Source organism: Trachypithecus francoisi, unplaced genomic scaffold (assembly GCF_009764315.1).
Source record: "Trachypithecus francoisi isolate TF-2019V2 unplaced genomic scaffold, Tfra_2.0 Lachesis_group8, whole genome shotgun sequence".
In the NCBI taxonomy this organism is placed as follows: domain Eukaryota; kingdom Metazoa; phylum Chordata; class Mammalia; order Primates; family Cercopithecidae; genus Trachypithecus; species Trachypithecus francoisi.
Window position 1 is genome coordinate 29,021,996 of NW_022681473.1, and position 25,068 is coordinate 29,047,063.

The 25,068-nt window shown below is 38.4% G+C and overlaps 1 protein-coding gene across 4 annotated transcripts in view; it reads right to left on the bottom strand.

Annotated features, from left to right (window-relative positions):
• TRIM44 (tripartite motif containing 44) overlaps positions 1 to 25,068 on the bottom strand; it is a 216,446-nt gene that overhangs the window by 120,547 nt on the left and 70,831 nt on the right. For all 4 annotated transcript variants that reach the window (XR_004436199.1, XM_033207711.1, XM_033207710.1 and 1 more), the window contains exon 4: positions 17,985 to 18,004. Coding sequence is in view for 3 of the 4 variants with exons in the window: in XM_033207711.1 (XP_033063602.1) it covers positions 17,985 to 18,004 (20 nt within the window). In the remaining variant the exon portion in view is untranslated. The remainder of the gene's footprint in view (positions 1 to 17,984; positions 18,005 to 25,068) is intronic.

Below are 25,068 nucleotides of genomic sequence, written 5' to 3' on the forward strand. Positions count from 1 at the left end.
ATGAAGATCCTAGGCTTGGGATTCTAACTGTATAAATTCCCTACAAGCGCCATCTTAGAGGGGGATTAGGCTCTGAGGCCCAAATACAGGCTTTCTCTTCCAAGTCTACACCTTACTGTTTTCAAAAGACTTATATACATTTGCTAATTTAACTCCCCTGCCCCATTATATCACTTTATTATCCCTATTTTGTAAATAACAAAAGCAGACTCACAAATAACTGCCAAAGGCAAATGACCTGCACAAAGTGACAGACTGAGAATGTAATCCAGTGAATCTAAGGCTTTCCTATTCCAAACCAGGGTTTTCTTCACTTAGAAAACAGGGTTTGCAAAGCGATTTGTATATTCAAAAATAAATGCCTGTTATATTCTAGAGAATACAGTTGTGAAATGGACAAATTTTTTACCCTTATTACATTTATGTTCTAGCGGAAAAGAAAGAAAATAAGTTAAATATATAATACACTTTCATGCAGTGACAAGTTTATGCAGAAAACCAAAGCACAGTCAAGAATGTTATTCTAAAGAAGTAGTATTTCAGCAGACACCTGGATGAAGCCAGAGAGAGCCATGTGAAGCTCTTGGGATGAGCATTCCTGCAGAGGGGAACGTGAGCACAAAGGCCCTGAGTAGGAGGGAACTTCACCTCTGAAGAAGAGGAAGAAAGCAATGTGGCTAAGGTGAGCAATGGGGCATGAGGATGGAGAGAGGTAGGTGGGAGCCTCTTTTTTGTGAGGCTTTATAGGCTCCTTTCCCCCAGGTTATTCTGACACAAATTCCAGACACAATATAATTAATATTGCAATGTTCTGACTGGGAGAATTACATGATCTTCTTTGTATACTAAAAGTTCATGCTAGCTTCTATGTGAAGAATGGAATGGCAGTGGGGGTTGTGGGGAGGTCTGGTAGGAGGAAGAATGAGTAAAAGTGGCCAACAGGAAGAAGGCAGTAGGATTCTTAAAGGGAAGTATGTGGCATACACCAGGACGGTGAGGTAGAGGTGGTGAGAAGCCTCTATATTTGATGTATACGTAGGATAAATCTGACAGGATTTGCTGATTAACTGGATGTGGAATGCAAAGAAAAAAGAAAGATATTGGGGATAATTCCTTGGCTACTGGCCTGAGACAGAATAATGCCATTTACTAAGAAGGCAAAGGGCAGGAGAATTTGGAGGACAGAGGAGAAAACAAGAGTTATGTTTTGAACACAAGTAGCTAGGAGAGCAAAGCCATGGGATGTAGGACAGGAAGGCCTTACTCTAACTCCTGCCACTTCTAGTTTTAGCTGGGCAAACTTGGACAAGTCACTTATACTCATTCAATATCCACATCTATGTAATATAGAAATAGCAAAACCACCTCTCAGGATTGACAGAATATGGAAATAAGATGTCTGTGTACATCCTGTAAATTGTAAAGGTGCTGAATCAAGGTCAATTTTCTTGCTGCCTTTGTTATTTCTGGTAAATGTTTAAAAGACTCATATTTAAGCCTCAGGTTGTGAATACAATTATGTCTTAACAGATATCATTATAAAAGACTTACCTTTATTTCATTCACTCTTATTTCATTTGTTTAGCACTTTACGCTTTTAAAGGGTATAAGACACAATTTACACTTCTTATTTGTATTTCTTATATACTATCATTACTTGATTCTTAATACAGAGCAGGTACTACTGCTCCTATATGACTGATGAGAAAATTGAGACAGCGAGGTTCTAATGAAAGCCTGATATCCTGGTCTCACTGCCCTTTTCTCTTGGCCTTTAGTCAGAATACTGTGATCGTAGTGTATAATCCATTTGGCATCGCCTGGCCATATTAATTTCCCACACATTGAAAGTTAAAGCAATTCCATGATCATTGGTGAAAAAAAATTACTGTTCCTTAGATGCGGTACTTAAGGGTTTGCAAAATGTTTTCTTGATTCTTCCCAACGTATGATAAACATGTATTAGCTTTTAGATGTAAGACGCACTATCAAGACATAAAAGGATTGGCCCACTTTATGCAATGAGTTAAAACCGGAAAAATGTAATTGTTCTGCATGCTTTATACTTAGTAATGTTACTTGTCACTGCCTGATTCATTCATTCATTTAACCAAGATTTGAGTGTCTACTCTGTGCTAGGCAATGTGCTGGATGCTTGTTTTACAGTGGTACCACTGCTTTGTTATTATTAAAAATAGGAAAAAAAATCAATTAAGATGAAAAGAACACAAAACTTATTTATGGTGGTATTTTTTATATGGAATTATGTACATTCAAGTTTTTTTTTTTTTTTTTTTAATGGCAATTTTAAAAAAAATCTGAGCAGCCCTCTCTGGGCCTCCTTTTCCCAGGAATATGTATTACCTTCATTTTCTATACCCCTGATAGCTACACTTTTAATTGCCGTACAAATAGATTACATGAATAATAGCAGAGAAATGTTCTAGAAGTCCCAAAGTACAGTGAAGAGATGATTTCAACAAAGGAAATGACTCTACATTTTTTTATACCCTCTTTCTGCATGTCAGTCATTAGCAACAAGTCCCAACACCTAGTGGAGAAAAAGCGGCATGCATCATAGTATATCTTGAGGAACACAGCTTCTAAAGAACATTTATGTGATAGGGGTTAAAAGAGTCTTACAGTCAATAAGTTTGGGAATGTCAGGTTAAACAAAGTAAACATGGCCGGGCGCGGTGGCTCAAGCCTGTAATCCCAGCACTTTGGGAGGCCGAGACGGGCGGATCACGAGGTCAGGAGATCGAGACCATCCTGGCTAACATGGTGAAACCCCGTCTCTACTAAAAATACAAAAACTAGCTGGGCGAGGTGGCGGGCGCCTGTAGTCCCAGCTACTCGGGAGGCTGAGGCAGGAGAATGGTGTAAACCCGGGAGGCGGAGCTTGCAGTGAGCTGAGATCTGGCCACTGCACTCCAGTCCGGGCGACAGAGCGAGACTCCGCCTAAAAAAAAAAACAAAAAAAACAAAAAAAACAAAAAAAAACCAAAGTAAACATATTTCATTATCACGAGGATGCTCAAAGTCTTTATCACATCATGATACTTGTGGAACTCCAAGAGGGCGGCCTTTGCCAAACTTATGGACCATGGAACTCTAGTTTAGAAGAGTAAACTGACAACTAAAATAGTGTTTAGTCTAATATATCTAGAAAGCCCTGCATTGGGAGATTTCCATTTACAGCTACAAGTGACATACATGTTTTAGTAGGTTGCTGATCTTTTAATGTGAGTTGAGCAGACACAGTATAAATATATGCCCCTGAAATGTGGAGAGACCATTCATCATGTGGTAAGCGCCATGAAAACAAGGACTGCATTTGGTTTTGGTTTCTATTATAGCTCCAACATCTAGCACTACCTAGCACATAGTAGACACTTGATCAAATTAGTTTCATAAATGGATAAAGGAATGAATTTTATAGAAATGACAGAAGGCTCATGGAGATTTTGGAATGAGTGGTCATACTGTTTTTCTGTCTTCAATGATTTTAATTTCCGTATCTAGACTTTAAGACGGTACTTAATTTATTTTCTTAGAACAAAGGAGTGAGAATTACTCCAACAGCCTTTTGCATCACGACCCTGCATTAATCTAATAAAAGAAAGGTTACACTGCTTTTTGTTGATGAACAGCACATTAATGAAATCTTCTTGAAATAACCCCATCTCTATTATGGAGGCAAAATTACATTTTCCAGCATAATTACTGTGTCAGTTGAGCTCCCAAAGTTTGATATTAATTTTTTTCCCTTGCAAAGGCAATATTAACTTATTAGTTTGTCAAACCTCTGGAAAATCAAGAGTAAGCTCACAGTTTTAAATAGTGATTATCAACCTCTACTGCTCTGTTTGTTTTGAGATGGAGTCTTGCTTCCTTGCCCAGGCTGGAGTGCAGTAGCACAACCTCAGCTCACTGCAACCTTCACCTCCCGGTTCAAGTAATTATGGTGCCTCAGCCTCCTTAGTAGCTGGGATTACAGGTATGTGCAACCATGCCTGGCTAATTTTTGTATTTTTAGTGGAGACGGAGTTTTGCCATGTTGGCCAGGCTGGTCTGGAATTCCTGGCCTCGAGCAATTCACCCGCCTAGGCCTCTCAAAGTGCTGGGATTACAGGAGTGAGCTGTAGCACCTGGCCTCTACTGCTCTCTTATTCTTATTCTATCTTTTGTGTATCTTCCTACCAGCCAGAAGGACTGGGTAAGTTTTATTTTCTATAATAGATTTTGAAAGAAGGATTAATGAGTTCTTAAAAATGTGTCTTTAAATTACACATCACTTACCTTCGTTTACCTTAAGATTCTATAGCATAAGTTCTTTGAAGGCTGGGACTTTGAATGTTTTCTCTACAGTTATATCCCTAGCACCAAAGACAATGCTAGAATGAAGCAGGTGCTCTAAACTCTGCTGAATGAATGCCATGTTTCTCCTTCAACTGAGACTCACTGTTTCCAAGTAAAATACCTGTTTTTCTCTCTCTCTCTCTCTCTCTAACATACGCATACACACACCAAGGAATACATGGAAGTCTTGCTGTACATTATGGCATTTTTCCCATGAAAAATACATACATCATGGAAGTTTGGTTCTAACAGATCATTTAGATGAACTTTGGACAGTCTCTGCATTGTTTAATGTCAACAAGTCTCCTCTTCTTCTCAGCTTTAACCCAGCTGAGCCACAGAACTAAGTTAGGAAAGAATCATGACTCGCATTATTCACCTGATCAGGGCTTGGGACATAGGGCTAATCTTGAGCTATGAGCCTGATAGATCCCAAAAGAAAAGGATATTCTCCAATATTGCTCATTCAGGATATTTTATTTTGCAGTTAACCTTATTTTGCTAGAAAAAATATTTTCCTTTTTATTATAAATTTTTTATATATGCTTAAGTCTGATTTTGTAGATTGGGACCATGATTTCTCTATAGAAAAGTACAGGTTCTATTTTTAAAATACAACCCAATAGGACAAGATTCAGTACATTAACTTACTAGCTCTATGACCTTGGTCAAGGTACTGAACATCTCTGAGTCTGTTATGAGAATATTAATAGCATCTTCTTCCTAAATTGTTTTGAGGATTAAATGAGATAGATAATCATCCATGTGAGTGCTGGCTACTTTCATTAACACAGTCTCTGAAGGATTGATGGACTAATAGCTATGATGATTAAGTACCTAAACAAGTTCATGACTTCCTTGAGTCTTCCTTTTATTTTCTTTTTTTTTTTTTTTTTTTTTTTGAGACGGAGTCTTGCTCTTTCGCCCAGGCTGGAGTGCAGTGGCCGGATCTCAGCTCACTGCAAGCTCCGCCTCCCGGGTTTTACGCCATTCTCCTGCCTCAGCCTCCGGAGTAGCTGGGACTATAGGCGCCCGCCACCTCGCCCGGCTAGTTTTTTTTTTTTTTTGTATTTTTAGTAGAGACGGGGTTTCACCATGTTAGCCAGGATGGTCTCGATCTCCTGACCTCGTGATCCGCCCATCTCAGCCTCCCAAAGTGCTGGGATTACAGGCTTGAGCCACCGCGCCCGGCCCCTTTTATTTTCTAATAAGCCAGTTTCCCCTATTCAACCCAAAGAAGTAGACACCCACAAGTATGCTTTATGGGTCCTATTTTATCACCAAGTATGAATCCTTCCTGCAGAGTTTAGATAGCATTTTGGGTCGTTTCTGGGTGAGTGGGATAATTTCGGGTAGTCATTCATCTGGCCCCCTGTATTTCTTTTCACAGCCTACATGACAATCTTCTTTCCTCAGGTGATTCCTTAAAAAGACTTGGTTGGCTAGGGATTCAACCCTTCACTTTAGTGTATCAAAAATTCCTAACCTGAGGGAATGAGTGCTGAAAGCTAGGAGCATGCTGGGCTGGAGCATCTGTGCCTGGCCTTTTCATTTATGCAACTTGCTGGTAATTGCTAAGTTTTCCCTCCTGCAGCAATTATCCCCCCATTTTTCTCCCCACCCCACACCATACCCCCCAGTTAATTATCAGTTCTGGAATTAAACTGCTTGCCTCTCCTGCTGTTGTCATGGCAACAGTTGGCCTGCACCTGCCACTTGGTGAACAGTGGGTCTTTCAGAAGAGGCAATGGCAGTTGCTGGCTTCACAAAAGCCAGTGAGTAAACTAATGTTTACCTGTCTGGGGAGAGAAGTTTCTGTTCATTCCACCTTAGGCACTTTCCTGGCAAGCCCCACCTCAACTTTCTTCTCAAACTGCTTGCTAACATTGAAAAAGAAAATGAAAAAATTTTCTCATAAAGCTACCAAATCCCTGTAGGCAAATAATTCCATCCATCAGCTTTACTTTTTCCTGACCATGAGGTTGGAAGATCTGAATCTTCTATCTTCTGAAAAAGGCAGTACAGTATAATAGTTAGAAGCATAGAATTTTAATCCTGATAGATCTGGGTTCTAATCCTGGTTGAGTCACTTTCTAACTGTGTGATCACGGCTTAGTCACTTAACTTCTTATAACATCAATGTCTTCACATACACAAACAAAAATGGGATTAGAATACCTGTCCTCATGGAGTTGTTTCAAAACTTTGAAATTATATATGTAGATTTAGCTCCTAGTTAATGTTCGATACATAGGCAGGTATTATTGCTGGATAACTATTAACCCTGGACAATCCTGAAAGTTAGGGAAAAGTTGGCAGCTTAGTGAGTTTTAACTAGCCCTTGTATGAGAGACAATAATACCTGTACAGGTGGGAGAAAATGGCAGCTGTCCCAAAGTATCCAGACTAAGATGCATCTAGCAGCTAAGAAATGCCTCTCTCTCTGCTTTTGCTGCAACTCTGTCAGCTCCTCCCTCTTTGCACTGTTTTTCTCATGCTCAATTTCTAAATAGAAATGATGAAACCAGAGGATAAGACATGTACTCACCAAGAAAACAAAATGCTTTTCCATTTGACAACCACATTGCAAACCTACAAGGAACAACTGGTAGTGGTGCTAAGAAGGAATGAGGCATTTTTATAAGAAAATGTTTTTCTTTGCAGAACCCCCTGCTTATAGACAAGAAAGTATGTACTTTATGAACCTGCAACCACTCATATTTAGGTCCTGGGTCCAAACAAGTATAGGCACATGAATTTGCCTTATGGTAAAACCTCACCATTTAGGGTACTCCAGTTTTAACTCAGCCTTTGGCTACCTTTCTTAAAGTTCTGAAGCCACCTCCCTGCAGTTCTAATTTTAAGAAAATCTGCACTCATCGACTCTGAACTTCACATCATCTTGGAAAGAAAACAAACAAACAAAAAACTCAACCAGCATGAGCTGCCAGCATGAGTTACAGATGCCTGCTGTTTCAGCTTCTGGATAAAGAGGTGACTACGATTCGGTGACACAGAGCTACAAAAAAAAAAAAAAAAAAAAAAAAATAAGGAAGGACCCTTGGAAGCTGTTGGGAAAATGGAATTACTGACCTCTTGCCTGCCTCTCACTGGGAAAAAATGTGACAAGATACTCAAGACTAGCAGGTTTCTCCTAAAATGAAAAAGACACCCCAACAATTTTGCTGTGGTTATCCACAGGTGAGGGAGGCATAACCAAGGACATCAAATTTAGTTATTCTTAAAACACAGACTGAAGTTGTGTGACTTCCTAAATTCCACTCTGCTTAGTGCTAGTCCAAAATAGCTATGAAGACAAATAAGGAAGAAGATAATTAGGCTGCAGCTAGACTCCTCAGCATTGGATCTAACTCAGGGACCAATGTGGCATTCCTTCACATCAACTTAATTGTTAGATTACCTTTTAAGGAAAACCTCTAAATCCTTAAATCTATTTGGAAGATGGTGCTTTAATATTGCTTTTCTCCATTAATTTAGAAGGAACTAAACTACAGCAGGTCCTTGAATACAGTCATTTCATTCAACATTTTTTAAAAATAATGTTGATGAGGGGAAAAAGGGGAGTGGGGAGGGGGGCAGATTCCCAGCCCGGGCCACTGTGTGTGGAGTTTGTACTTTCTCCCCATGTCTGCGTGGGTTTTCTCCAGGTATTCTGGTTTCCAACCACATCTCAAAGATGTACACCTTAGGTGAACAGGTGTGTCTAAACTGTCATAGTCTGAGTGAATGCGGGTGTGAGGGCAGCCTGCAAGGAAATGGCATCCTGGCCAGGGCAGGTTTCCACCTTCTGCCCTGAGCTGCTCCAGCCACACATGACTCTGAACTGTAATAATGGGGTAAATAATTACCTTGCTTGTTTTATTCATCTTTCTTAAATCTTTCTTAACTCTTGTTTATATCAACTAGTCTATGGTAAAATTGGTTTTGTTATACATCATTTCACTTAAAGCTGCTGTTTCCAAGCACCTATGAACGATGTTAAGTGAGGACTTGCTGTGCTTTCCAAACCTGACTTTAAATTAGAGGAAGATGGGAGAAAATTTTTCCAATCTATCCATCTGACAAAGGCCTAATATCTAGAGTCTACATGGAACTTAAACAAATTTACAAGAAAAAAAAAAAAACAAACAACCCCATTCAAAAGTGGGCATGAATACGCACTTTTCCAAAGAAGACATACATGCAGCCAACAAACATAAAAAAGCTCAACATCACTGATCATTAAAGAAAAGCAAATCAAAATTACAATGAGATACCATCTGACGCCAGTCAGAATAACAGATTCTGGCAAGGTGTAGAAAAAAACCTATTGGTGGGAGTGTAAATTACTTCAACCATTGTGGAAGACAGTGTGGTGATTCCTCAAAGACCTAGAACCAGAAATATTATTTGACCCAGCAATCCCATTATTGGGTATACACCCAAAGAAATATAAATCATTCTATTTTAAAGATACATGCATGCATATATTCAATGCAGCAATCTTCACAATAGCAAAGACATGGAATCAACCCAAATGCCCATCAATGATAGACTGGATAAAGAAAATGTAGTACATATACACTATGGAATACTATGCAGCTATAGAAAGACATGAGATCATGTCCTTTTCAGGGGCATGGAAGGAGTTGGAAGCTGTTATCCTCAGGAAACTAACATAGGAACAGAAAACCAAACACTGCACATTCTCACTTGTAAGTGCTAGCTGAATGATGAGAAGCTGAATGATGAGAACACATGGACCCATGGGGGGAACAACACAAACTGGGGCCTGTCAGAGGGTTGGGGGTGGGAGGAAGAAGAGCATCAGGAAGAACAGCTAATGGATGCTGGGCTTAATATCTAAGTGATAGGACCATGTGTGCAGCAAACCGGCATGGCACATGTTTACCTATGTAACAAACCTGCACATCCTGCACACGTACCCCTGAACTTAAACACTGAAGAAATAAAAAAAAAAAAAAATACAGGGTGCCCAGTTAAATTTAAATTTCAGATAACAGTGAATGTTTTTAAATATTTAATTTTTAATGTTATTGACAAATAACTGTGTATATTTATAGAATACAATGTGATCTTTTGATATATGTAAGTATTGTGGAACAATTACATTAGTTAAGCTAGTTAATATATCCATGACTTCACATACTTATTTTTTGTGTTAAAAACATTTAAGTTATACTCTTTTAGCAATTCTGAAATATATAATGAATTTTTTTTAGTATGAGTATCTTCCAAATATTGTGTAGCACATACTCATACTAATTTTTTTGTTGTTTATATAAATTCCAGTTAAAATGGGTGTTCTGTATTTTATCTGGCTATTCTAATTGGGAAATGAGCAGAAAGGCCCTAAGAAGGCAAAACAGCTGTCACAAATCCCTGGTATACAGGTACTCTGAGATAATCTATCCATTGAACAAACAACTCCAACCTATTTTGTCATCTGGTTTAGTGTCCACCAGGGCAAATATGTACAGTTGTGCATAGGGTGCTTACAACATAATTATTTATTGGGGACACCATTCATAATGTTGACATCAAGTTTTACTTATTTTTAACCATTATCTGGCATATGACAGTATTTTATTGTAACAAAGTCAGCACATTATGACAATTTTTTGGCAGATGGAATTAGACATCTTGAGGAAGGGGCAACTTTTTCTAGTTCACGCCAAGGTATCATGGACAGTGGTAACCCTGTATCCATGGCAGATTAGCATAAAATGTGCTATAGTGTTTTTCAAACCATGGATTATAACCCACTGATGAGCTGGGACATCATTTTAGTGGGTCACGAACATTAGTGATGATGACAATGATGGAACAGAATATCAGTCTTTTATATAATAAACGTGGTGTTGTTGGAAAAAAAAGAAAAGAAAGAATAAATTAGAGGAAGGCAGAAGCTATCAAAACAGACACAAATCAAATAGACAATTCCCTTCTACAACTACTTTACCTCAGTTGCTTACTTTTCCATCTAAAAGAGCAAAGCCCAAAAGGGGAATACTTCAAATGCTTCTAAACATATTTGTCCTTTAAGTATAATAAGATGTGAGATTTCGATGGGGAAACAAAAATGTAAAGAAAGCAATTTACCCGTAACAAATCATGAGATGTTACTAGAGGAAGAAACCTGCAAGATTCAGAAGTCTGTCCATTTCTTCTATAAGGGGGCAATGCTGTAATCAAGAGATAAAGTGTAACAGAAAACAGTAACAACTTTTGGTGCCTCAACATGGTACACCTCACCCTTTACAAGCTGGACTCAACCCACCTTCTAGTCTCGTCTCCTGCCCCGGGCCAGTCATGCAGTTATTCACCATTCCCCACACAGCACATGTGTTTTCACTCCTTGAGCCCTTATACTTACCTCTTTGCTTAGACAGCTTTCCTGTTTTTTCCATCTGAAGAAGCCTAGACCTATCCATTTGTCAAGGTCCAGAAGAAACACCGTATTTTCTGATTCTTTATCCTGAGTTAGTTGGAGCTTACTCTACAACCAGCATGTTTTCCAGAGAATCATTATACTGCAGTAGTTAGGAGCTTGCAGTCTGGAGTCAGACTACTTGAGTTTGAATGCTGGCTCTACCACTTTTTAGCTGTGTGACCTCACGAGTATATAACCTCTCTGCAACTCAGTTTTTTCATTCAAATGAGAAATAAAAATAATATATTAACCATTTATTAGGACTGTTGTGAGAAGTAGATAATATATGTAAATGTTTAAAATACTTCCTCACATATAGTTGGCACTCAATGCTTCTTTATAACTTATCATAATAATTATTATACTGCACTTAAATATAAAATTTTAATTGTTGGCTAGATGTGGTGGCTCATGCCTGTATTCTCAGCACTTTGGGAGGCCGAAGCAGGAGGATCACTTGACCCCAGTAGTTCAAAACCAGCCTGGGGAACAAAGTGAGACTTCATCTCTACAAAAAATAAAAAATTTAGCCAGGCATGGTGGCATGAACCTACTGTCCCAGCTACTCGCTGATGGGGGTGGGAGGCTGAGTTGGGAGGATCGCTTAAGCCAGGGAGGTTGAGGCTGCAGTGAGCTGTGATTGTACTATTACACTCTAGCCTAGGCGACAGAGCAAGTCTCTGTTTCAATAAATAAATAAATAAACAAATAAATAAAATTAAAATGGTTTTTTTTAGCTCTCTTTCAAACTAGATTTTGGGATCTTTAAATGCAGGAACAAAGTCTTAGTCATCTTCATATCCCTGAGGCCTAGCAGAGGTCCTGGCATTAGGCACTCTAAGATGTTTGTCGAAAGAAAGAATTCCTCTGCAATCTTTCTTGTTTGAGAAGTTAGGGAACAGAGCTCCTAGTGGGAAATGTTATCCTGATTAAGTTCTGAGGTCAAATATATAAACAAGGTTAGCCTGCCAAGCATCATACCTACTGTACTGGATGGCAAACAAGTTGATTAGAGTTAAACAATAGCATGCAAAATGACATCAATGCCCCTTCCTCTTGGGACCTTTTTTCTTAGCATTATGAAGTAGGTAGATGTATGTTAAAAATATAGGCTGCTTCTAGTCAACATTTCCAGTTGGAGGCAGATGCAATAAGCTAGAAGCACTTCAGCTGAATTTTCCAGCTGTGAATGGAATCTCTGGTTAATATACTAACATGCATGAAATAAAGTTGTGACTCTTACAGGCAAATTTCTGAATCAATTATTTTAGCAAGGAGGTATGCTTTGGGTATAGACAGGCAGCACAATGCATAGTGTGGCTTCAACTTTCACCTGACTTAAGTAAGGGATAAACAATCCTTATCAACACGGAAAAATAAGGTCAGCTCAGGTTCCATAACAGGGAAATGTGACAATTAAGAGATTCTGTATGCTGAAGGCCAACTTAGATATTGGCACCCCACTCTGCATAATAAGCAGCCCTGATAGTTCTATTCCATGTCACAAGTATCACAGCCATTTTCTTCAGCTTTCAGATAGACTTCCTGCAATGAAGACAACGCAACAACCAAACTACAAATTTGCAATCAGAAGACAAAAGAAACATAAGCGTATCACTAACTTAAGTCTTCTTTTATCTCTACAACCTAAACAGAAAGAGAAATGCCATATCTAAGAACATATGGTTATTCATTTAGAGGGGCAAAAAGAGTGCCTAGAATACAGACCAAAGATAATTTTTAAGAAACAAAATTGAGAAAAAAAAAATCCACCAAATTATAGAATCTGTAAGCAGGTTGTTTCCACTCCATATTTGATAAAAGACTTGTATTCCTTCTCACAAGGATACCCCCAAAACTAGGTGGAGGAAAGAGTGGAGAGGGGTGAGGATAGTATTTACAGGGAACTAAAAATAGAGTACAAGGAGGTTAAATGACTTGCCCAAGGTCACACAGTCACAGACAGAATCAAAAATAGAAGCTAGGTCTGCTGACTCTACTTCGGCTCCTACTCCTTCAGAACACACTTCCTGTTTGATCACAGAATCAGTATGGGTCAGATTCACACTGATCTCAGCAGGAACTTTTTGCCTGAATAACAGCCAGCTTTGAAGATGAAAAATTTTACAGAAGTTCCAAGTGTGGCTGTTACTATTAAAAAGCCATTTTCCTCTTAGGTTAAAAAAAATTACAGAAAACCTCAATAGCAAATCAAAATCTAATCCTGATCTTCCTCCTTCTCCTCTAAGCACAAGAGTTTAAGGGTCTTTTCCCTCTCTGACTTCCTCCCACTACACAATAGCTTTTACGCCAACAGATCCCATTGCCACCCCCTCTCCTAGGATATATATTACTTCTCAGCAGGCTCCAGCAGGAGTAGAGAAGGAGTCAATCTGTGAGGGAGTGAACACAAAATCTCTCATAATAGCACAGAGAAGACAGAAAATTGCTGCCAAAAGTGTAAATTGCTTTTCTGCTTAGGGAAAAAAAAAAAATCACTCTGGTCTTTAAAGGCACCCTTTTTTTTTTTTTTTTCAGATGGAGTTTTGCTCTGTTGTCAGTCTGGATTGCAGTGGCACGATCTCGGCTCACTGCAATCTGACTCCCTGGCTCAAGTAAGTCTCCTGCCTCAGCCTCCCAAGTAGCTGGGATTACAGGCACACACCACCATGCCCAGCTAATTTTTGTATTTTTCATAGAGACAGGGTTTTACCATGTTGGCCAGGATGGTCTCGATCTCCTGACCTCATGATCCGCCCACTTCAGTCTCCCAAAGTCAAAGACTCTTTTAAACGATGACTCCACAGCAGTTAATACACATGTTCTATACATTAAGAATTTTGTTTCTCCATGTCCTCCAAGAATTCTTGACAGCTATATGACTGCATATCATGGATCTGAGGAGTAACATACCAGTTTGAGAGGCAACAGGCAGCTATTCTGGGAGTCAAAGGCAGGCTTAGTTGGCTGCTCCCCAGGGAGCACCACTTTTTCTAACACTCAGAGGATACTGTGTGAGAATGAGACAAAGACATTACCTTTATAATCACAGAGGCTGAGAGGGGAAGCAACCTGCAGAAAACAGGGGCCACAGCAATTCAATGTCAAAGCAACTGAAGAACTCCCAGGTTAGAGGAACGAGACCAAAGTGATATTCTGAGGACTGTGTGTGAATCCTCTCGGCTTTTGTATAGGGTCACCGAGAGAAGCATGCTGCCATTTCAAAGACAGTTCAAATGGTGGCTGAGAGCACTTGGCGGTTAAGCTCCGAAGCCAGACTAGATTCAAGTCATACTTCTGCCACTTACTAGCCATGTGATCTAAGGCAAATTAATCTCTCAAAGCATTAATTTCTTCATTTGACAAGTGGGCTAATAACTACATCATGAGTTTTGCATGCAGATTGAATTAGAAGATATATAAAGCACTTTGGACATAATGAACTGTCAATAAATGGTAGCTACGATTATGACTGTGGTAAATTAGCAGAATAACTGCACAATGAAATTCAGGGCAAGGAACAGACGTGACTAAAAGCACAACATTTGGTCCCCTCATATCAAACGGCTTGGGAAATCAAAACAGAAAAGAGGAAAAAAGGCAAGACACTCCAGTTAGTAGAAAGGGAGGAAGATCCATTATAGACAAATATGTTTCCATAAGACAGGAATTTCTTTTTTCCTTCCACCATGGAGACTAGTTGGAATCTAATTCTCTCTGGACTTCTATGTAGACAGTGGAGAAGTGGCTGTGTGAAAAGACTACTAGCAAAGGAGACACAGGCATAATGATCCAAGCAGAACTGGAACTCAGTGTCTCCAGCTTCATTTCTCATCCATACCTTGTGTAGAGACTCCCACACTTCCTTTCTGCCTTCCTTATACATCAAATTCTCATTTAGTACTGTCAGCAAGATAGAAGGCTTTGGAACAAAACTCTATTTGGCTTGTTGAAATGGTAAAGTATATATCATAAATGAGAAAAATTTCAGATCAAAGGCAATTTGCCCTGAAGGGTTAATCAGAATAAATTGAGCCAAATGGTAGCTCAATACAAATAAAGGGAATTGAACCAACAAATAGGAGTTTAAAGGTTAAAAAAGAAAAACTGACTCCTCCTCCTTCTTTCTGACAAATCAGAACATGCACTTCAAGTACTTATTGTACCAAAAAGGGTCTGTCAAGTCCTAGTCCAGTGAACTCCTTGCTGAGACCTCCATAGCAGCCTGGCTCGAAGGAGATGGCCTGACATCTTGGTTGCAAGCAAAGAAACTCTATGCCTTTCCATTATCTTGTCAAAATGATACAAAGGTATCTGCAATTAAACTCTAAAGCCAGAATCTCACACTGAACAGTATATTTAAAGGAAGTTAAACTCTTCATACGGTCCCTGTATTCTTCTAATCAATGTGCCTCTGGCATGTGACTATAAAGATGAGTGTGTTCATCCTAATCCGGCTCTCCCAAGACAGAAATGCCACTGCTATCCTGTGGAGCCTGCACATTACCTCTGCCAAGGTATTTTCTTCATCATGGTCTTGTTTTAACTCTTTTTCTGGGAAAGTAAGTCTAGGGCTCTGACTGGACTGGATTTTAAAGAGTTAGAGCTCATCTTGAGAGAAAAGGGAGAGGGCCAAAGAGACAGGTTAAAGTGCATCTAAACCAAAGGTCTGTGCAAAATGATAAAAACCTAACCAATAACTAGAAGATATTGATTTAGGCTCCCATCATTGATAAACTAGTCTAACCAGTCTCCTAGGCTCTTTTCTTATTTTTCAATTTTTTGATTTTTTTGAGTCTGGCTCTTGTTGTCCAGGCTGGAATGCAATGGCACGATCCCGGCTCACTGCAACCTCTGCCTCCCAGGTTCAGGCAATTCTCCTGCCTTAGCCTCCCGAGTAGCTGGGATTACAGGTGTAAGCCACCACCTGGCTAATTTTTGTATTTTTGGTAAAGACAGGGTTTCACCATGTTGGTCAGGCTGGTCTCAAATTCCTGACCTCAGGTGATCCACCTGCCTCGGCCTCCCAAAGTCCTGGGACTACAGGCATGAGCCACTGTGCCTGGCCTCAATTTTTAACATTTATTTTTTATTTACGTATTTTTAGAGACAGAGTCTCATAATGTTGCCCAGGCTGCTCTTGAACTCTTGGGTTCAAGCAATCTTCCCACCTCAGCCTTCTTCTGAGTAGCTGGAATTACAGGTGCGCGTCACTGTGCCTGGAAGTCTCCCAGGATCTTGATCCACCTCCAATTCATTTTCCATTCTGTAGGTAGGAGACACTTCTAAAATGCAAATCTGTTCATTAATTCCTGTATAAAATTCTTTAACAGCTTCCCATTGCCTTCAGTATAGTGCTCAAATGCCTTAAGAAGGTCTACAAGGCCCTAAATGATCTGGGCTCTGTTGTCTTTCTTCCACTCCTCTCTTGTCTGGAACTGGCACACAATTTGTTTACTCTACCTAGAACAACCAACCCCTGCTCCAACCTTTCAGATCTCTGTTTATATATACCCTTTTCTGGCAAGCCTCCCCTTATCCTCCAAGACTGACATAGGAGCCCTTCCTAAAATAGCCTAAACTTATCAGAACACATTCCCTACTGTATAATTGCCCAGTTACATGTTCGCCTCTTCCACTACACTTAGGATCTACGAGAGTAGGAACTATGCCTGCTTTAGTCACCATGATATACCCAGGAAGTAGCACAGTGCCAGACACACAGTAGGTCACGAATATACGTTAAATGAACAAAAGGAAGGGAGTGAAGAGTGAGGAAGGAAGGAAAAGTACCACAACATAGAAGAGCCTGTTCCTGAGAATGGTTGAAAGATGGAGTCTGAAGCAGTTCCCTGAAACCCTGTAGGTTTAAAGCAAGGTGCCTGCGGCTTTAGCCACAGGAGATAGACAAGATCTTGTTGTTCCAGAGCAGATGTTAAAAACTATAGTTTCCAAGGGAAGAACACACCAAGAGATGCAGATGTGGGACAACATTTGGTGCTAAGAAAGAGGCTCAGGATATGGGGAGGGAAAACGAAAAAAGAGAGGAAACTGTTTTTGTTTGTTTGTAAAAAGCAAACACACAAACAAAGAAAATAACAAGGAAGGATCAAATTCTGATTCCAGTAAGGTAACCTGTGACAATTCATTTAGCTTCTTTTAATGAGGGACTTGATAGTGATTTTCAAACTGAGTTCTGAGGAACTCTAGGTCTCTGCAGAAGCTCCTCAGAGTATATTGTGATGAAGAGAGAAGGTTCAATGAATACTGCCCCAACTTTAACCAGAGAAAAATTGTTTTTTACACATTGAGGTTCTGCTTAAAGTCCATTTGAAAAAAGGGTGCTTCTGCTAAAAATAAAGTTTGAATAGCAGTGGCCTGGATGACCATTCTGATACTTCCCAGCCTTAACAACCCTTGATTCTATGTGACAGATGGGACCCATGTGGACATTGCATTTTACTTTGTACAAATATGCCTCAATTGTGTTGATGACACAGCTGTAGCTTTTCCTGGAGTCTGTTTTCACTGCTTGAGGAGAATGACAGGAAGGGTAAGTAAACCACAGTCCAGGTTCACTGCAAGGCTGAGACAGTAATAAAATGCACTGTATTCAACTGTGGCAATACAGAAGCACAAAGAACATTTTTTTTCCTAAACCAAGTTTTGTATACCTGTACCCTAGGATTCATCATATAGGTGTCTTGGGTCAGACACAAAGATATTATAGGTCAGAAATAAAGAATACTAGATCTACAGCCCATTAAAAAAATCAATCCAATTCCAATCAAGAAAGAACAATACAAAAATTTATCTAGTCAGTCTACCTGATACCATTACCATTACCATAACGATACTACATTACCATTTAAATGTAGTGCCTATTCTTCTTAACAAGGTATTCTGAATGTACAAAAGAATACAACAAAGTTACTGTCATTGTATACCTTAAAGTCTACCTTTATCTGAAAGTTACAGGCAGGAAATGACATAGATGAGAGGAAGATGGGAGTCTTACAAAACAAGATCTTCAAATCCTAGGCTTAAGATAGAGATCCCTTTTCTGTGCTGTTCCTTGGCTGTCCATATTTCATGGAGCACGAAAAGGCCACAAACGTCACTCTACTTCAATTATGAGAAAAGACAAGCAACAATAATGTGATCTTACCTGGGTCCTTCCTCATCGCCCTGAAAGACAAACAGAAAGAAACAGTATTAGAAATCACTGTTGGTACAGACAGAGTCAGATTTCCTTCTTTTCCCTTCCCTCTCCCAACCTGAATGCATGTACTATACATTTATTGTAACAGAGACAAACCAACAGACATCTAAAGGCTAAGACAAGAGCTAATATAATCCTATGTTCAAACTGCCCAGTGGAGATGAACTGATAATTTGCCCTGACAAGCAGAGCAGAGAAGTGAATGCACAGACCTAGGAGGCCTAAATAATAGCCTTGCCTTTTTATTTGTATGGCTGGCAGTATTTAGTTCTTAGCAAAGCAAGAAACCCAAAATAGAGGCAGGTCTTAGGCAAAAGCTAGCCAGTTCCAAAAGCATCAAGCTGTTTCCTTCAAAGATTCATTTCTGCCTTGTTCTAGCATTTTTCATCAAACATGAACACTGCAATTCTAATGTAAAGAACACTGTGGTATAAAGGGCACTGAACTGGGACTCAGGAAATTGGGATTCTAGTCCAAGCTCTGTTATTTATTAGTTATGTGTCCTTGGGCAAACATTAATTAATCTGGACTTTGGTCTTCTCTTCCGTAAGTGGTTAGTTCTGGCATTTGATGATCCATACCATTCTTCCACCAAACAATGGCTCTTCTCTTTTCCTTGTCCACTTCTCAAAAACAATATGTGAACATTATTTTTCCAGGTATGGCATTCTCTCAACCTAACTTTATCAGAAGTGATCACAGCAGATTCCTTTGAGCTTCCTTCTGTGATCAAATGAGATTTTTCAAATAACTCTCAAGCCTTTCCCAAGGGACCTCACTCATCCTTTTGGTGTCAGCATATCTTTTATATCCTTCTTTTTAGCTATTCAGGGGTAGTCTTAATAGAGAATGTACATTCTGGTTGTACTCCTTGGAGAATGAATGAATGAATGAATGAATGGTTCCTACTGGTATAAGGCAGAATGCGCTCTCAAGTCAGATGTTCTGGGTTCAAGTCTTAACCCTATCACTTTACTGCTGTATTAGCCTACTCATGTTATTTTGCCTTTCTTAACTTCAATTTCCTAATTTGTAAAATGAGGTAATAATTGTCTCTGTATCATAGGATAAGTATGAGGATTAAATGAAATAATGCTTATAATCATCAAACACAGTGCCTGTAACACAGGATGTATTTAATAAAGGCTATTTATCAGTATCAGTAACAATTCAGTAAGATTCATTAAGAAGCTACTATGTATATGCTAACTAAGTAAAACAATCACGCATAATGATCTAACCTTCTAGGATTTTCCAATCAGGAGTATGAGAAACAGGCAGAAAGAAAATGAACTATTAGTAAATGTGTTATGATCAATACCAAAGACATAAACAGAATAATATGAGAATCAACAGGGAAGTTATGAACACTGCCTCTCCTGGAGAAGGTGGGAAAAGCTTCACATGCAGAAGGTAACATTGATACTGTCACTTTGAGGGGATAAATAGTATTTTCCCAGGATGACAACAGAGAAAAGTGGGAAGGACACTGAACTAGCAAGAGCAAAGGCAAGTTTCTAAAAATGTCTTGTTCAAGGAACCTTGAGTTCTGTGAAACTGGAGAATGGGGATGTGCACGTGTGTGTTTTGGGCAGGGTGCTGGGAGTGGTATAAGGTTGGAACTGAGGGCAATGTGGGGTTGAGCGTGACTAAGGTAAAGGGAGACTGCCAGGGTGAAAGCCTGTAAAGCACAGCTGCAGCCAGAAAGGTGATTTAAATCAGACTAGCCATTTGAGGTCGAATAAGAAGGGCATTTTTGGCAGACTGTTAAGGATCTGCAATAGTGGGAAGGGCGTTAATCATCCGCACTCCAACTAGAGGGAAGTAGGGTGAGTGGTAGAGGGAGGGTATAGGGATGGTAGATAATTTCTTCGCATTTTTATCATCTGGTATGTCTCATGGGAACTATAATATACCAATAAAAAAGTTATATAATTTAAATTTAATATGAGTTACATAACTATGAATGACACAATTAAATCCCAACACAAATTTTTCTATGATTTTTGGATGTTTAACCCTAATTGTCTAAGAGAACTTTATGGAAAAAATATCTAAACTTTCTCTCATAATTTAGAGCAAGTCCTCCTCACGATCACATACTTTGGTGTAATGATTAAGAGACAGGGTTTCTCAGTTATAATATAAAAACATGGTCTCAAATTCTGGTTCATTAATCCCAACAGTGAAGCTTTTGGCAATTTACTTCTCCAAGGTTCAGTTTCTCCATCTGCACATAAAGATCCTAGTTCTTACCTCAAAGGGTCACCATATGGATTAAAATAAATGAGAAAATCTGTGTAAAAACCAAGCAAGTGTCTAGTACCTTGTAATCATCCAACAAATGGCAGCCATTATTTTACTTTCCCTGAATTGTTAATTAATAACATTTCTAGGGGAGAGTAGGGAAGGACAGAAAAGATGGGACACAAAGTTTTGCTATATGTTCATCCAATTCTACTGCTTATAGATGTATGCTTCTTTTCAGAAACAATGGTCACTGTTACAAAGCAAGAATATACACACACATATGAATTATAAGGCCATTTTGAATAGGTTGGCACAGAGAGAATTGCTAATCTTGCTAGTAAAAGATGTGTATGTGATGTTCCTGCTACCTAAAATGCACATCCCTATTCTAAAAACCTAGCTAATTCCCATCTATCCTTTAAGATCAAGCCTTACTCAGAAACTTCTTCACTAACATCTTGAATAAGTTAATCCTCCTTTCCCCCACATCTGTAGGGTTCGCCACTCTACACTAGTACTTAGAGAAGAAAACTGACAATGACAACATCAAACAGTGCCTCCCTCTTTGGATTTCAACTCCTTGAGGATAGAAGCTTGTGTTTTGCTCATTTCTGTATTCACTGCACCTAACACAGCACAAGGCTCATAGTAAATAATTACTCAAGATATAGGTAAGGTTTAAGATTAATTTCTTCTCCTATTATGAGCAAATTCTGGTTTCAGAGAATATCAGAAGTGAGAGTCTGTTAAATACCAACTTCCATTTAAATGACTTGTTAGATTAAGCACTGCTCCCAAATCCCTAATTAAGATATCACAAATGCTCTTGATTGGCAGACTGCACTCTTGTGCAACCTCCCATTTCTACCTCTACCAATGGAAATGTTGTTCACCAAGAATCAAACAAGGCTGTTTATATGAACTTGTAATGATGTCACATTTAATTAAATAACAAAAAGTGAATGCAAGAGAGATAACTTGCTCACATAAAAACTAAGTTGAATGCATCCACAGTATTGATAAAGATGAATTACTTAAAAATTGTTGTCAATTTTGGTGTAGGTGAAACAAGCAAAATGCTAGAAACAATAAGTTATAAGAACTAAGATTCTGCATTCAGCTTGCTTTGAATGGTATCACCCTCACTATAGAGAGTCTGAAATTGGACCTTATAAATGGTGCGAAATAGGTGTGGTTTACGCCAGAAACATGACATTTAACTCTAATTAGCAAACCCATATTTTCAAAGGCCTTGCCTTGGAATAAAAAAAAGTACAAATATATGTTTCAAGTTTAAAATAAATGGTTATCATATGCATGTATCATTTTTAATAGTTTATCCATCTGAACATACTTTTTCCAATATTAGCTCATAGCAACTCACTACTCTCCTTACCAAACTGGACAAAAGACAAAAATGCTCACATGACATATAAATAAAGACACACCATTTTTTAATACTTAGCTTTAGTAAAGAGTTTTACAAAATGATGTAAGTAAATTCCACAAAGAGTGAGAAAAAAAAGGAGAAGGGACTGCTTCTCAGTTTGTTTTACGAGGCCAACATAACCCTAATACCCAAACCTGACAATGATATTATAAAAATATACAGACTAATATCCCTTTTGAACAAAGACACAAAACTCCTGAACAAAATATAAGCAAACTGAATCCAGATTATACATCATGGCCAAATGGAGTTTATCTCAGAAATGCAAGGTTGGTTAATATTGTAAAATTAACCAACATGATTAACCATTACAATAGAATAGTGAAAAAAATGCATATGATCATTTCAAGAGATACAGAAGACATATCTCACAAAAGTCAATTATCAGTTTGTATAAAAGCCCTCAGCACATTAGGAATAGAAAGGCACTTCCTCAGTCTGATAAAAGGCATCTACAAAAAACATCAGACTTAATAGTAACATACTGAATCCCTTCCTTCTAAGATTATGAACAAGGCAAGGATGTCCACTTTTACCACTTATGTTAGACATTGCACTGGAGGTTGCAGCCACGGCAATAAGACAAGACAAAGAAATAAAAAGCATAAAGATTAGAAACAAAGATGTAAAACTGTCTCTATTTGTAGATGACATAATTGCTGATACAGAAAATCCTAAAGAATCTATAAAGCCACTATTATAACTAATAGGTGAATCTGACAAGGTTACAAGATATAAGGTTAATATATAAAAAGCAATTTTTTAATATACTAACATAAGCTGAAAAATAAAATTTAAAAACAATTCTATTTTCAATAGTATTGAAAATATTAAATAACTAGGAATAAATTTAATAAAAGCCATTAATACCTTTAAATGAAAACCATGAACCATTTCTGAGAGCATGTAAAAACTGACTTATAAATGGAGACATATGTTCATTCATACTGCTGTTCTGCAGAGCTAATGTGTCATTTCTCTTTAGCTACTCTGCTTTCAAGATTTTTTTTCCTTTGCCGTTAGTTTTCAGAAGTTTGACTCTGATGTGTCTGGGTATGGATTTCTTAGTTTATCTTGCTTGGGTTCACTCTGCTTCTTAAATCTGTAGGTTTATGTCTTTCAGCCAAATTTTAGACATTTTAAGATACTATTACTTCAAACTATTTTTTCAGCTCCACATTCCTTTTTCCTCCCTTGACACTGGTGACATGTATCTTTCATTATTGTCCTATAAGTCCCTGAAGCTCAGTTCGATTATTTTTCCATGTTTGTTGTTGTTGTTTAGATTTGATCAATATCAATCTATCTTCAAATTCACCAGATCTCTCCTTCAATTTGCCATTGAGCCCATCCAGTGAATTTTTGGTGTCAGTTACTATATTTTTCAGTTCCAAAATTTTCATTTGGTACTTTTTAATATTTTTATTTCTTTATTGAGGTTTTCATTTATTTCCAGAGTGCTTATAATTGCTCACTGAAACATTCTTACAATAGCAGGTTTAAAATCTTTGTCTGATAATTCCAACATCTATGCCATCTTAGAGTTGGCATGTATCAATTCTGTTTTCTCCATAGAATTGAGATTTTCATTTTATTTTTTGAGACAGGATCTTGCACTGTCACCCATACTGGAGTACAGTGGTGTAAACACAGATGGCTGCAGCCTTGACCTCCTGGGTTCAAACGATTCTCTTGCCTCGGCCTTACAGAATTGAGATTTTTATTGGTTCTTTGGTCTGTATCCTGGACATGATGAGTTGTATTATAAAAATCTAGTTCCTATTTAAATCTTCTATTTTAGCAGTCAACCTGTTTAGATTCAGAATGCATGTCCTGGATTCTTTCTGTGAACTATGGTTCACATGTCACCTTAAGTTTATAAAGCCTCTACAGTGCTATTCTTGTCTGTCCCACTCAGACGACAGGACTCTATTCTACATTCTTCACAGAGCTAGTTGGGGAGGAGGGAAACCAAATCATTACTATAGGGCAGGAGTGAAAGATAAAATTCCAATAACTGACTCAGCTGGGGAAGGGCATAGTCTAGTTAATGCAGGGGTGAGAGGGAGGAGTTAGAGCTCTATCTACAGTCTCTAAACAAAGAGGTACTACTTCCTCTGTACCATTACTGCAGGGTAGGTTGGAAGTCAGAGTTCTACCCACAGATGCATGGGAGATGCGTACCACTCATTACTGAGAGGAGCAGGGCCAAAGGTAGAAGCAAAAGTTTCACCCACAGGTTCCATAGAGAAAGATACCTCATTAACATAGGGCATATATAAAATGAGTGAGTTTCACTCACTGGCTCCATTGCTGCAGTGCCAAATTGGGGTTGAGGAGCAGTGCCACTTTTTAAATGATGTTTGCTTCCAGAAGCAGGCGTTTCTTGGTTTTTTTCTTTGTTTCTTTTCCTTTTTTTTTTTTTGTGGTCTGTGTGTATTAGTGTTTCCAGTTTGTAGAACACCTGGCTAGGATACACAGGAAGTAAAGAAAACCCCAGGGAATTCACTGCCTTGTATTCCCTCAAATCCCAAGGTCCCTGATCAGTATGCCATCTTTTCTCCACCTGCAAGAGTCTTTTGGTAGATGATTTCAGTATTTTTGCCCAGAGATTTCTATTGTAATAAGTGAAAGGAGTAAAGCAGAATATGTTTACTCTATCGTGCTCAGAACCAGAAGTTGCAATTTGCTTTAAATATGCCAAAACTAAAATTGATTGGTGAGTGGAAGGTTGAAAAGATGGCTAGATATGTAATGAAGCAAGTATGGCAAAATGTTAATAGGAGAATCTAGGTGGTAGGTACATAGGCATAATCTGTAAAATCCTTTCAACTGTGCTATATGTTTAAAATTTTTTATAATAAAATATGGGGGGGGTCTTTTGGCTGAATTCAAAATGCAGGTGATTTTTGATAAATTCTATACCATAAAAAGAACATAATTCCTTTGATGAGTGAAAGACAGGTACTGGATATTTGCTCTCACCAATAAGTTACCAGATTAACTGGAACAAGAGGCTATTAAATAATAACAGCTCTTTGTAAACACTCTAGTGGCTGAACGCTATCTCTATTTTTAATAGCTCATTTTGTCTGTAACCTGGTCCTTAAGCCTTGTCAGTTCTTGCATCCCTTTAAGAGTAATTTCATCAGAGTTAACAAAGTACAGAGTTAACATAGTACAGTTGAGGTGCTTACAGGACAGCTCACCAATGTCAGAGATGGACTAAATTCATAGATTAAAATGAAAATAAAAGAGAAGAATAAACCTCAAAATTAAACTTTTTTTTTTTTTTGAGATGTAATGTCGCTCTGTCTTCCAGGCTGGGCT